The sequence below is a fragment of the Trachurus japonicus genome, chromosome 13, assembly GCF_045865225.1.
Source record: "Trachurus japonicus isolate A0001 chromosome 13, Traja_1.0".
NCBI lineage: Eukaryota > Metazoa > Chordata > Actinopteri > Carangiformes > Carangidae > Trachurus > Trachurus japonicus.
The window spans coordinates 23,412,432-23,426,376 of record NC_140919.1 but is presented as its reverse complement, the minus strand read 5'-3'; the positions used below and the strand labels follow the sequence as shown (position 1 = coordinate 23,426,376).

At 42.3% G+C, this 13,945-nt stretch overlaps 1 protein-coding gene across 2 annotated transcripts in view; it reads left to right on the top strand.

Moving 5' to 3' along the window:
* The window catches only part of arap1 (ArfGAP with RhoGAP domain, ankyrin repeat and PH domain 1), a 52,385-nt gene extending 49,182 nt beyond the window's left edge, over positions 1 to 3,203 (top strand). For both annotated transcript variants that reach the window (XM_085795462.1, XM_085795464.1), the window contains 3 exons: positions 1,091 to 1,154; positions 1,522 to 1,680; positions 3,140 to 3,203. In XM_085795462.1, coding sequence (XP_085651588.1) covers positions 1,091 to 1,154; positions 1,522 to 1,680; positions 3,140 to 3,160 — 244 coding nt within the window. In that variant the 3' untranslated portion in view covers positions 3,161 to 3,203. The remainder of the gene's footprint in view (positions 1 to 1,090; positions 1,155 to 1,521; positions 1,681 to 3,139) is intronic.
* Positions 3,204 to 13,945: the final 10,742 nt, after the last annotated feature.

The following is a 13,945-nucleotide window of genomic DNA, read 5'->3' as shown; positions in this document are numbered from 1 at the left end:
GAGGTGCTGAGTGCTGAACTTCCCTCCCGATCTTGCTCACACACCTGCTCTTTAGTGTTGCTTATAGCTTTATCTTGTTATTACCTCTATTCCATCAAAACACTCATTAATTTCCCTTTTTTGTTTCACCGTTTTATCAGCACACTCTTGCCGGCTCTGTTCTTAATCTTACAGGGACACTGATAAATTTTCAGAATATTATGTAAATTTTAACTCTGTTACTCAGCTTCATGGAAACCTGCGATGATGAATGATTAGCATTTACTCCTCTGTAGATGATAGTGCAGATTAAAGGAGCGGTTAATGGCATTGAGGCTAAAATGAGTTGTAGGAGATGAGCATGTGCTGGAGGTATGCAAACGAGAACAGAGTGACTGTCCTCTTTTAAATCCCAACAAGCACTAATGAGCTCTGTTGAGCCCTAATGATGCACAATGATGAACTAGGGAGAGGGAGGAGCTCTCTCTGCGTGTGTGTCTGCGTGTGTGTCTGCGTGTGTGTCAACTTTCCTAACTGTAGCTAAATATATGTGTGTTGCACACTGGATAGTGTATGCTATTTTGTTTTTGAGTCTGTTTTAGTGTTTTGTTGTGTCTCAGTAGAGAGCCCTTGAATAATCGTTGCAGTCTAAATCGGTGCTGATAACAATTATAAATAAAACTTATTTATTCAGCACCACAGTGTGGTTGATGACTCAGGGGGCTATGCGACAGGAACCTGAGTGCTATTAAATATGCACCATCACACACAGAGACATTACAGAGACATAAACACACTTTTCACAGTCAGCGACACAAGTTGAATGCTGGAGCTCCTAATCAATGTTTCTCTTTGCTGGGTGGTTAAATCTGAAATCACAGCCAGTGTTTATGTTCTGGCGCTGCCACTGGAGAGAGTATGCCAAGGTTTATTAAATGTCTTTGACTTTGTCATTGTGGTGAATCTTTTTCCAAATTTCCCTTTGTTTTGTCAGCACATCTGTGCCTCTCCAACTTGTTTTCCCTCAAGACACCACACACACACACGCACACACACTCCTGATTTTTATCACACTGTCTCCCTTACTTTATCACCCTCTATTTATTTCCAGGTATCTCTGCTGTGACACTGTGTCAGAAATGAGGGAGTGGTACGCTACTTTTCTCAGTATCCAGGTGCGATCACACACACTCACACACATAAAAACAATGAGTTGATGAGGTTTAATACACATAATATATAAACATGCTGTAACTCTGAAGTGGTTCTGAATTAATGAATTTGGCTAAAGTCTGTCAGACTTGTATAAACCACAATAACAACAATTCAGTACTAGTGAGTGATAACACAGCACTCTCAATAGTTTTCCCCAGTCAGACAGTTTTAATGCCATTGTATCATTTATCACCAGGGAGAATCTGAGTATTCCTAAACCTGCTGATATTTGTTAAATGCTTCTTGTCTGTGACAGTTCTTTAAAATCTCATCTGGCTCCCTGTCTCTCCATTTTTCCCTCTGGGCCATGTCCATTCCTCATTAAAGTACGACGGCAACGTGTGGCCTCAGGACGGACTCCAACAGTCACGGGTGAACCGTGCGGTGCCGGATGCGCGTCACGGTAACGTGTCCCTGATACCTCTGCGTGGCAGTGAGAATGAGATGCGGAACAGCGTAGCAGCTTTCAGCCAAGACGCACTTGCTGTGAGTCAACCTACCAATCACTGGGACTAATCTAGGACAAACCAGGCAGCTCACTCTGGAGCTGGGGGCTAATCAGAGACATTCATGCTGAACAGGTCCAGACCCTAAACCTTGGTCCTCACCAAAGAGCAGAACAATTTGCACTCATCTCTTACAAGTTGCATAATGTATTTTACATTGAATTTCTATTCAGACAGCTGTATGACGTAAGATGGTGCACGAGAAGCTCAACATCCGTCATCTACGGTGTTTTCTTTTTGTTATTCAATCGTGTCAAAAAAGAGGACAGCGGTTTGGGGTCATGGCTGTGCAGGACGATAATCTCTGTTTCATGATTCTTCTGTGATTTAGTCATCATGACAAGATCTGGGTTCTTAAACGGTCCCACGAAATGACTAATTTGTGTCGGGGTCTAAAAATGTTTAAGAATCCAGATGATGTAAAGAGGAGTAGACAGCAGCAGCATCATATTGCAGGAGGTTTGGACTGAGAACTAACAAAAACAGAATTTCAACAAGCATTATTCTGTTTACCAAAGCTGACGCTCAAAACACCAAGGGAACAACAGGAACAAAGAATAACACATTTGAGGTGAACTCAGGCCTGCAGGCAGACTATGGTTTACACTGTTTCACAGGACTGTTGCCATATCAGCTCACAGAGTTGTAGCCTTGGCAAGAATTTGACAAACATCATCACTGTTAGTTCATTGGACTATATTTGAAACACACTGACGTTAGACCAGACCTGTTCAACAACATCAGTATCACCCTCTCTCCATCTGTTCCCCTTATTTTCATAGAGGCATTGAGTGCACCCATCCAAAAATAATCCTCCGTGCTCGCTCTTAGTGCTGTGGGACCAAATGTCCGCAATCTGATGATGCAGTTGTGCCCTCCTGATGTTCGTAGCCATCACATACCTCTCATTAGGTCTCTGCAGACTGCAGCAGCACAAAGAAAATATACTCAGTCTGCTGTTGCTCCCATTGGCAATAACACGATTCCAGGTTTGCTGTGCCTTCCTGAAATCTTCTATTGATTTTCATCTATCCACTGCATTGACTAGATACATTTTTGTTGAAAGTGTGAGAGGTGGTGTGATTGCTTTGGGGACGTGGCGGCAGCAGACGCAGGATTTAGGCAGGATGTTTGTGTATGTTGGGGTGGAGGAGGGAGATACCCCGTGAGAAGTGTTGGAGCAAAACACTCGGCTCACACAAGGTGGTCCTCCTCATAAACTCTTCAAGTGAATCCAATTATATTGCTATGACATTTGGATTTTCCTACCACTGAATTTACACTTTTTTTTCTTAGTCTCGCACTCATCTTCTCCATTTTCCCTCTGACTTCAGTCCATCACTGTCTTCACCTCCTTGTATTTCTCTGTCTTCAACTCCCAATTTCCCCATCTGTCAGTCTCTAGCTGTGGAGTAACGTCTCTGTGGTTTATCTTACAGCTCCTTAGGGATGTTCGATAATGGTCACAGTATGATAGGTAAGACACTTTCACACAACTTTAGATAAATCATAAATTCTGGACAATTTTTTTTATATAGAATTAGTTTCATATGACAGCACTTAATAGGATTTTAGTATGTTACAGTACAGTGAATCACAGTGAACTCTATTGTAGCTCATGACTTGGACAAACAGCTCAGGCTGTAGCTAATTACTATGATTGAATTAGTCGATCAAGAGCTTATTAGTCATATTTGATTATTTGTCAATGAATGAAGTTTTGTTACAGTATGTGGATTTTACAAAAAAAATACAGTTTTTAATGTTTGTTTTGCCTCTGTGATTTAAATTTCCATTTTTCACTAATTTCCATCATTTACAAACTCATTAATGAATTAAAGGAAGATTTAAATAGAAAGATTGATCAGTAATGTGCCAAACATTAGAGAGCAAATAAGACTATTATATAGTATAAGAGTTCAAACTAAATAACTGGATTGTTTGAGTGAAAGATAAAACATTATTTACTACTAAATTTAAGCTGAGCTGTGAGTTCATTAGTCCATGTTTGTATTTGCTGTTTGCTTGCTCTTGACCGCTGCTTATTGAGTCTGCATCATGACAGCAGCCTCATATCTGGTTGCCATAGTAGCGAGGCAGTTGCAGACAGGATGAAATTTTTAAGCTTGATGTCTCAGGGGACTTTGAAAATGCTGTGAAACTGATTTTGGGGTTAAAGGATAAAAGCTGCACGTTAGTTACAGTCTGTGGCAATAGATTAAAAATATGTTTCTGAAGAGGAAGTTGACAACTCTGTCTTAAATCACCGCCTGACTGTATTTTTTTTTTTTAAACAGTGGACGGTTGACCTCATCAGTAGAACGTCCCAATTACATCATCATTCTGTGACTGTGTCGACCAGAGTGACGGACACTCGTGCTCCATCTGGATCGTGGCCTTACACTGCCATCTGCTCTACTGAATATGAACTGGACCAAAAACTATTCAGACAACAGGATCGCATGTAAATTCTAAGCGACACTGGTTTCCCTGCACAAGAGAATCTGACTTGACGAACAGCAGCAGCATCTGGGAGCTGTGGCATCACAACGACACAGAGAAGGACGCCAATCACCCTGAAGATTTCCTGAATCACTCCCAGCTCAACGTTGGGCAAGTCTGTGTCTAGCACTGTTTCCTATCAGTGGCATTTGGCTCAATTGTATTATGGGACAGAAGCATGTCAGACATGCTATAAAAAAAAAACAAAAAAAACAGTCAGTTTATTCTAGGCACTAGGCTTAGAAAATCTTTGTTTTTAAAAGACAGTATACATTTACTTGTGCAGTTGTAGCTGAATCAGATGTCTAATGTTGTGATGTTTTAAGCTCTCTTTCCGTTCTATTCCTCATCACATTTTTGGGATAATCCTGCAGTTCAGAACTGAATAATTGCTATTGTAAGCAAAGCCGATGTCATAAGAGACTGGGACCTGATTTCTGATTGGTCACACTTGGAGTTTGTTCCACTGGGACCAATAGTGGGCCTGAGAGAAACCTGAGAAATGACAGGTGATGGACCAGTGTCTGTTACACCACAGGGACTTTTGCCTGCGCTGTGCAAAACCTCGGTCGGTGGTGTACCTGTATATGTGCTTGTGTCAGTGATGTCAATGTGCACTATGCGTGAGTATACGTACGTGTTTGTGGGACAAGTTTTACCAGGTATGAAATCATGGAAGGAGAGGCAAGTGCTGGAGAAAAAACAAAGAAAGTCACAGGTGAGGGCAAAACATGTCGGAATATGAGATAAAATGAGAGAAATACTTGATTTATTATTATCGTCCTTTATTCTGTATTCAGTTAAACTCAGTGCTCCTTTTTCTAGGATGCATTTCAAAGCTGATCTTCTTTTTGCTTGAACCTGATCATTAGTGTTATCTGTCCCAATGGTCTCTCGCTCTTTTCCTCCTGTCCTCACACAGTTCTCAGCACTGCTGCCTGTCCTAAAGCGTCGCTTAGAGGTAAAACACAGTACCTGGGCATTGTTGTTATTAACCAGCAGTATTTATGAAGGTTTAGATGATTAATTACTTGCATTGGTCGTCGTGCACAATATAGAATATTTTATGCGGTATATTTTTGTAGTTCATCCAATGAACTATGTTCAACATCATCTTCTATCATTCTTTGTACTTTCGTCCACATTTGTATATACTTTTCCTGAGGGATTTAACCTGTCAACAGTTGCCTTTGACCATCCTCTGTGCCACCTGTAGGTTTTCCTTGTAAAGACTGTTATTTATTGGGACAGCAGAGGACACTGGATGCTGCGCTGTAGAGTGTGTTCGCTCAACTTCTACCAGTGAGGCATCATGATGTTCAGCTAAATGTTAGTATTAAAACACCTTTTAATCACAGCACCTGTGAAAATGTGTATATACAGTACAGTACAGTGTATGTGTGTATGAGAGAGTGTGTTAATAGAAGCCATCCAGCTCAGACCTCAGCACTCCAGTGATGTTATTATAGTGCCTACATAAAGTCAAATCCTGCCGTGTGCTTTGTGTTTTGTTGTTTTATAACACTGGTGAGACTTCAGTGACATTGATCATCAGAAAATGTGAATATCTTTAAATTAATCAACAAAAAAAAGTATTCACCCCCGTCAGCTGTCACGTAACGTGGCGCTGTCACCACCAGCGTCCGTTCTGATGTGCAGATGGTGTCTTGTGACAATCACAGAATTCAATATAGAATAATCAAAAAGTTCAACTCCCCATCTTGGTTTACTTTAACTCTTGGTCACCCGTGTGATTTCTAGGAAATGTTTTGGAGTCAAACGGTGGTTTAACAGCACCAGAACGAGGTGCCAGTGCAGCAGTTGTTTAGTTGTTTTCCCATCATGCAATGTGTGGAATCCCCACATCTATGCCATCTTCTCTTCATTTCTTTAGTGATGGGATGGATCTCACTGCATCTTTAGGGGTAATTAAGCGTTAATTTTAATGTGTCTCCCCTCTGAATGGTATAGCTCAACTAATGCAATAACCTGTTGAGGTTTAATTTCTTTTCAGCTCAATCAGTCAAACCATCCTTAGTGCTACGCAGTGTTTCAGTGTTTTAAAACAATAAAATGTAAAGGAGGTGGTGAATACTTATATATGTGGTGTATATTCTCTCTGTGTGTCTCTTTTCTAAATCTGTTACTCTGCATTTTACTGATTTTGCATCTCTGAAACTCTAATAAACACATTCAGCTACTTAGCTTGTGTGTGTGTGTGTGTGTGTGTGTGTGTGTGTGTGTGTGTGTGTGTGTGTGTGTGTGTGTGTGTGCGCACTTGTGTGCGTGTGTTGTGTCTTTGTGAACATGCATATAATTATAGTGCACATGTTTCCATTTAAATCTCAAAAATGCGGTTTTCCAAAAGGTTGATGCCCCACAGCTCTGCCTTGACCTCATGGAAATCCACTTGTTTGTACATTCACTTCAATAAAAGCACCAAACACATACAAGCACATACACAGTCAAAGTCTAATCTGCCCCCACAGGGTAACTGAGACAAGATAGCCTGGGCTACAAAAACACACACTCATTATACATATGTAGATATACTGCAAATACATAAGGACAGAAAGTTTTGCAGGGCCGGCGGGTTTCATGACAATGTCACGCTGCACTACAGAAGCCTATAGGACGTGCTTCAAGGAAAAATGTCAAGAGTGTGTGGGTGGGTTACAGTGATCATAGGGAGAGCCCTGAGGAGGTTTCCTCTGTGTGTGTGTGTGTGTGTGAGTCACGGTGGTCCACCAGCTCTACGTTCGTTCTTCTAAGCAGAGCTGACACATCAGGGTCACTCTGTACCTCGAGACACACACCGGAGAGCCCCGCAAGGGACTCGCACACAGGAGACCTTCACTATACTGTTCACACACACACACACGCACAGGAGACCCACCGGGGTGGAACACGCACATGCGGGAGGATGCTTAAACATAGCCACACACTCTAAAATGGCCTTTACTATATAGGTCAAAGCAGCAGTTGCATAAAGCAGAGAGGGATGAAGACAGATGAGTGTGGTGTAGAGAGGGGGGCCGCACATGGAAGACGGAGATAAAGTCAAAACTTGAGTAAATGAGCTTCAGGGCCTTGGACTTGGAGGGTGGCAGGCCGCATCAACTGCCAGGACCTGCCAGCCCACCTGCCAGCGCCCCAAAAAATTACCTTCACATTTCCACTTGAGCACAGTGTGCCCCGAGACCTAGAGCAGGCAAACAATAGGAGGGACAACAGCAGCCGCCGGCCTCCCACTGAAATCTGCGCATCCACCTGCGTGAACCTAGCTGTTTTCTCTGTTTCCACTCAGAGAGCAGCGTGAGTGAGTGGCTCTTAAACTGGCGTTCACTGCAGGCTGTTCTGCATCAGCTGATGTACAAGTTCAGCCTCAACCCAGCCAGCAATAGAAAGTCCATAGTGAGAGTCCATAATGACAGAGAGTCACTGTTTGCTCACATGGTATAGTCACATAGTCCTGAATTAAGCAATGCAGAGGATAAACCTGTGACTTAGAAACACCACCACACATGTAGCTCACACTTAGGGCTAAGTCCCTTCACAATATTTGATAATGAGACATTTAAGATGTAGAAACATGGGCGCTCCCCAGGTAACGTGTACCATATGGACCTAGCCATGACTGCAGCAAAGGGCCGTGGGTCAGACTCGAACCCATGCTCCTCTGCAGCATGTCATTATCTCCTTTTCCCTGGCCTCCTGTCTCCCTTTTACTGCTCTATCTAAATATAGGCATAAATATGGTTAAATAACCTCACTATGCTATGTTTCCACATCTGATCAAATTGTTCAGACCATTTGTACCAAAAGTATTTGTATGGGAGAGTCCAACATGGCAGAATGGCATCATAGTCCCTTTTTTAATTCCTTGCTTAATGTGTTTAAAACACTCATCTTGGGGGTCACGTGACGCAAATGGCGGAGTAAGCAGCTCATTGTTTGTGCTCCCGCAGCTCGGCATCCTACAGACTATTTTTCGACAGAAAGCGGTGATATCGTGAAGCAATCGTCGATGCCTGGAAATAGGAGAAAGCCTTCCCGGCAAAATATACTTGATCTGCTCGCGAAATCCCCCGTACAAGGAGTTCAGTTGCCGAATTCGCCATCTAGCAGCCAAGCTAATATGGCGGACAACACGCGGCCGCTTCTGGGTCAAGTTGACGCCGACAACTTGGTGGAAAGAATCACCGCTGAAGTACTCAAAGGTGTGGAGGCTTCCTTTGACAAGAAGATCGACCCGGTTCTGAAAAAACTCGACGCATGTTCGTCCAAAATCACCGCGCTGGATGCCCGGGTCACAGAGGCTGAAGACCGCATTTCAAACTCCGAGGACGCCACAGCCATTCACATTTCAAAACTCGCCGACGTCGAGAGCAAACTGGAGGAGGCCATGGAAAAGATCGACGACTTAGAAAACAGGAGCCGGCGGTGCAACATACGTATCCTCGGGCTTCCTGAAGGCAGCGAGGGCACTGACCCTCCTGCTTTCTTCAAAACCTGGCTGCCGATGCTTCTGACAACAAGCTTCAAAGGGGGTTCTGTGAAACTGGACCGCTGCCATCGCGCTCTCACCCGCCGCCCAACAGCTAACCAGCGGCCCCGGGCTGTTATCATAAAGCTCCACAACTTCCAGGACAAAGTCCGGATCATGCAGGCGGCAAGGAAAGCACAGACCCTGACGTACAACGGCGCCCCGATCATGATATTCGAGGATTTCTCCGCAGCTGTACTAAAGAAGCGGCAGGAATTCTCCGTGGTCAAACAACGGCTAAAAGATAAAGGGATCGCCTTCGCCATGCTGTACCCAGCCGTCCTCCGGATTAAACACAACGGCCAAGAGAAGGTCTTTAAACATCCCCAAGAGGTGGCTGCTTTTTTGGATGAGGTGTCGGCTGGAGCTCACGGAGAATCTTCCTCCGCTGATGCCTGAGAGCGTTTGTTTTCTACACCGTCACATGCAGGTGTGGTTCTGAACTAAACTGAACTCCAGATTTGACTGAGGAGCGGGTGAGCATGTAATTCAATTGTTCTGCCAACGCCGGTCTTGACTTGACTATGTCCGTTTCTCCCTCTTTTCTTTGTTGACTGTGTGGCATTTGTTAGACATGCTACTTGTTTTTCATCCCTTTTGGTGGTGATTGACATGTTATGAACCACTAAGTGTGCTAAATAGCCTTGATGTTATAGTGACATAGTCAGGGGACTCCCCTTGTTGTTTTACTCCGGCCTATGTATTGATCGTTGCTCACACGCTAACCGCGGAAAAAAAAGAGAAAAAAGAAAAAGAAAATTCACAATTTGTTTTGATTAGAGCTGCGGGCCAAGGGTTGAGGTGCTTAAACATTTTTAGGTTTGGAAAGAGTTTAAAACCCGGTCCAGCATCTTCCTCAGTTTGAGTAGGGAGATTAGCTCACACCCTCAATGGGTGTAACAGACCAAAGTCTGACCCCAATGTCTGTCTGCTCTATTTTCTTTGTAAATAGTTACGTTTTAAATGTTAGCAAAGCAATCTCTTCATTATTTCATTATTTTTCTGTTTTGTTTTTCAGTCTTTTTTCAGGGTACCCTAGGTGTTTGTGGTATTTTCATTTATATCTCATCAGGATTGTCTCTAATCTACAAGATGGCCAGTGATAAACCCACACTTAAAATGTGCAGTTGGAATGTGAGAGGCATACATAATCCTATCAAGCGTAAAAAGATATTAAGTTTCCTGAAAAAGGAACATGTTCATATAGCCCTCCTGCAAGAAACACACCTTACCCCGAGTGAGCACTTGAAGTTAAAACGGGACTGGGTCGGGCAGGTGTATAGCTCATCTTTTACCAGCAAGAGCAGAGGTGTTGCCATTTTAATAAATAAACATCTACCTATATCTGACATCCAAACCATCTCTGATAAGTCTGGTCGATATGTTATGTTAAAGGGGCAGCTCCATGGCCAACTGATCTCATTTTTGAATATTTATTTTCCCCCGGTACAGTCGAACGACTTCATCCCACAAGTGTTTTCTATGTTCGCTGATTGGATTGGGGAGAATTCTGTCATAGCTGGAGATTTTAACTGCTACTTCTCCCCAGCGAGTGACAAATCGCCTTCTGTACAGAATCCAATGTCTAGTAGAGCTAAGGCTATATTGGATACCTGCAGTGAACTGGATCTGGTAGACACCTGGCGGGTTTTGCATCCCAATGATAAAGCATTTACTTATTATTCTGGCGTACATAAATCAAGTAGCAGAATTGATTTCTTTCTCACTCCTAAAATCTCTCTGAGTAACGTTAAGAGCTGCTCTGTTGGGGACATAATCATATCAGACCACGCTCCCATTTACATAAGTTTAAATAATGTAAATCCTATATATCAAAGACGGCCATGGAGATACAACACATTCTTGAACCACGACCCTAACTTTGACAAATTCTTGAAATTGCAATTGGACTTTTTTTTAAAAGAAAACAAGAGTCCCGATGTCTCTCCAGGCCTTCTATGGGACACCATGAAAGCTTATGTTCGTGGACTGATCATATCTTATACTGCTAGGCTTAAAAAGAACAATAGGACTGAGCAAAGGAAACTTGAGCTGGAACTGCATGAGCTTCAGACTAAATGCAACTTATCTCCATCTGAAGAGCTGAGGAATGATATAGAGGTGGTCAAGGCGGCTTTAGATAGTCTACTCACAAAGAAGGCTGAAAAAACAATGTTCTTCATGAGGCAAAAGATGTATGAGTTCGCCAACAAACCTAATCGATATTTAGCCAATCTGCTTCGTAATAGGGCTTCGGCCCAGAACATTTCTTGTATCAGAGATTCAACTGGTATCCATAACTATGATAACAAAATAATCAACGACACTTTTCAAAAGTTTTACAGACAATTATATTCCTCCCAGTTGAACCCACTCTCAGAACAGGACATGTTAAATTTTTTCACAAAGGTGAATTTGCAAAAGATTACAAATGAACAGAAAGATGATCTTTGTAAACCAATCACTCTGAGTGAAATTAAGAATTGTATCCAGCAACTCCCCAACAACAAGGCCCCAGGCCCCGACGGATTCAATGCAGAATTTTATAAAAAATTTAATGGTGTTCTAGTTGATCCCCTTTTTGAAATGTTGCAGTCCTCATTTGTAGCCGGGGCTCTCCCTCCATCTCTTATGGAGGCCAATATCTCTTTAGTACTAAAAAAGGGGAAAGCACCTGAAGAGTGCTCTTCATATAGGCCTATATCAGTTTTAAATTTAGATCTGAAGCTCATTGCAAAGATTCTAGCCTCACGTTTGGAAAATGTTCTCCCCTCTGTCATCGGGAATGACCAGACTGGTTTCATTCGGGGGAGGTTTTCATCACATAATGTGAGACGCCTGCTTAATATCATTCAGCATTCTTCCGCATACAATACAGCTTTAGTTATCTCTCTCGACGCGGAAAAGGCGTTCGATAGGTTAGAATGGCCTTACCTATTTTTCACACTCCAGGAATTCGGACTAGGGGAAGATTTTATTAAGTGGATTCAAATTTTGTATACTTCGCCCCTTTCAGCAGTAATTACAAATGGGCTCAGATCTAGTAATTTTAATATTGAACGGGGTACAAGGCAGGGCTGCCCCCTAAGCCCTTTATTATTTGCGTTAGCTATGGAACCGTTAGCCGCCACCATAAGACAAGACACTAGTATTAGAGGTATCTCTTTAAATAATCATGAACATAAAATCTCGCTCTATGCGGATGACGTTTTGATTTTTTTAAGCTCCCCTACTCATTCTATCCCTAAATTGACCGAACTAATTAATAATTATGGCTCTTTTTCCGGGTATAAAATAAATTTTTCTAAGAGTGAAGCCATGCCTCTTAATTGCTCACAAACGCTAGATCCAAACATTTCACGGCCATTTCGGTGGTCTCGAGCAGGGTTTCTTTATTTAGGCATAAAAGTTTCACCATGCTTGAAAGATTTGTATAAATTAAATATCGCTCCTCTCATACAAACTATAAAACAGGACCTTGATAGGTGGTGTGGCCTGCCCCTGTCCCTCCTGGGTCGAATTCATTTGATCAAAATGAATATTCTTCCGCGCCTCCTGTATTATTTTCAGATGCTGCCAATTATGTTATCAAAGAAAGTCCTTACAAAATTTAATAGTGCTATCATATCATTTATCTGGCGTAAAAAGAGATCCAGGTTGAGATACAGTTTTCTTTGCCTACCTGTTAAAAACGGTGGCTTGGCAGCACTTTCTCTTTTATATTATATGTGTGCGGCACAGTTTAAGTTTCTGTTGGAATGGTTCATTGATGACCCTGACTCTGTCTGGCTCAGCTGCGAGTCTGCCTCTCTGGAGAACATCCCCTTACAGAACTTATTATATATATCTCCTGGCAGAGTGACAACATTAGTAAAAGACAATGTGCTTTTAAAGAATATGCTAAGTATTTGGCATAAAGTCAGAAAATTGGAGGGGCACAGTAATTGCTTCTCTTTGTTGACTCCTATACACGAAAACCCTGACTTTCAACCTGGCTTACAGGGCGGCCTTGCTGATTTGAAGCTCAAGGGCATCAGGGTTGTTGGAGACTTGATTCAGGGTGGCTCAATCCTCACATTTCAACAAGCAAAAAGCAAATTTGGTTTCACCAATAAGGATTTTTTAAAATTTATGCAAATTCGTAACTTTATTTTGAGTACCTTGAAAGATTTCCCTGGGGGTCTTGCTATATCTCCCATAGAATCCCTACTGGTAAATAACATGCAACTCAAATCCTTCAGTAAGAAACTGTACAAGATCCTCTGTAATCTTAATGTTGATAATTCTGCCAAAGTAAAGGGCAAATGGGAATCTGATGTGGGTGCAGTAGATTCTGGGGTCTGGGACACTCTGTGCGGCCAGCCCTCCAAGGTTCTGGTGTCTAACTCGGCATGGGAGAGGCAATTCAAGATTTTACATAGGCTTTTTATCACTCCTGCAGACAGACACCGATTTAACCCTAATCTGTCAGAGCTCTGTAATAAATGTCAACTACATGCTGGGTCATTTATTCATTGTTTATGGAGCTGCTCTCACATACAGCAGTTTTGGAATGTAATTGCTCAACAGTTGAACCTAATATTCAAACGACAGTTACATCTAACTGCAAGGACTTGTCTGTTGGGACTAGAGGACGAGCTGCCGGTGGACTTTCGCAACAGAAACCTGCTACACATCCTGCTGCACTGTGCTCGGAAATGTATCATGGCCTTATGGATCTCGGACAAAACCCCCACTCTCAATCAGTGGAAACAATCTGTGACTGGAATCATTCCGTTTGAGGCTTTCTCCACAGCGCTAAAGGACAAACCCTATGTATTCTACCGGACCTGGAATCCATTCTTGGACTACTTGGGGACCCCCGCGTCTCATAGGGTGAGGTCAGGGCTCGTAGACCTGGCCTGGGAAAAAGATACAGAGCCGTAGTATGTTTGACCATCAAAATTGAGTATTTAATACATCTCCGCTGGACACCCTGAATTTATTGTAGAATTTATTTTATTTATTTATTTTCCATTATTATTTTTACTTTTATTTTGAATTTTTATTTTTAGTGGTGTTGTTATTCTATTATTTTTTCCTTGTCTGTTTGTTTGTTTTGTTGATTTTGTGCACTGTCACCAGTGCTACGCTTTCTGCTGTCTTTGTCAGATCTGCTTTGCAAGAAAAAGTTTAATAAAAATATGTTTGAAAAAAA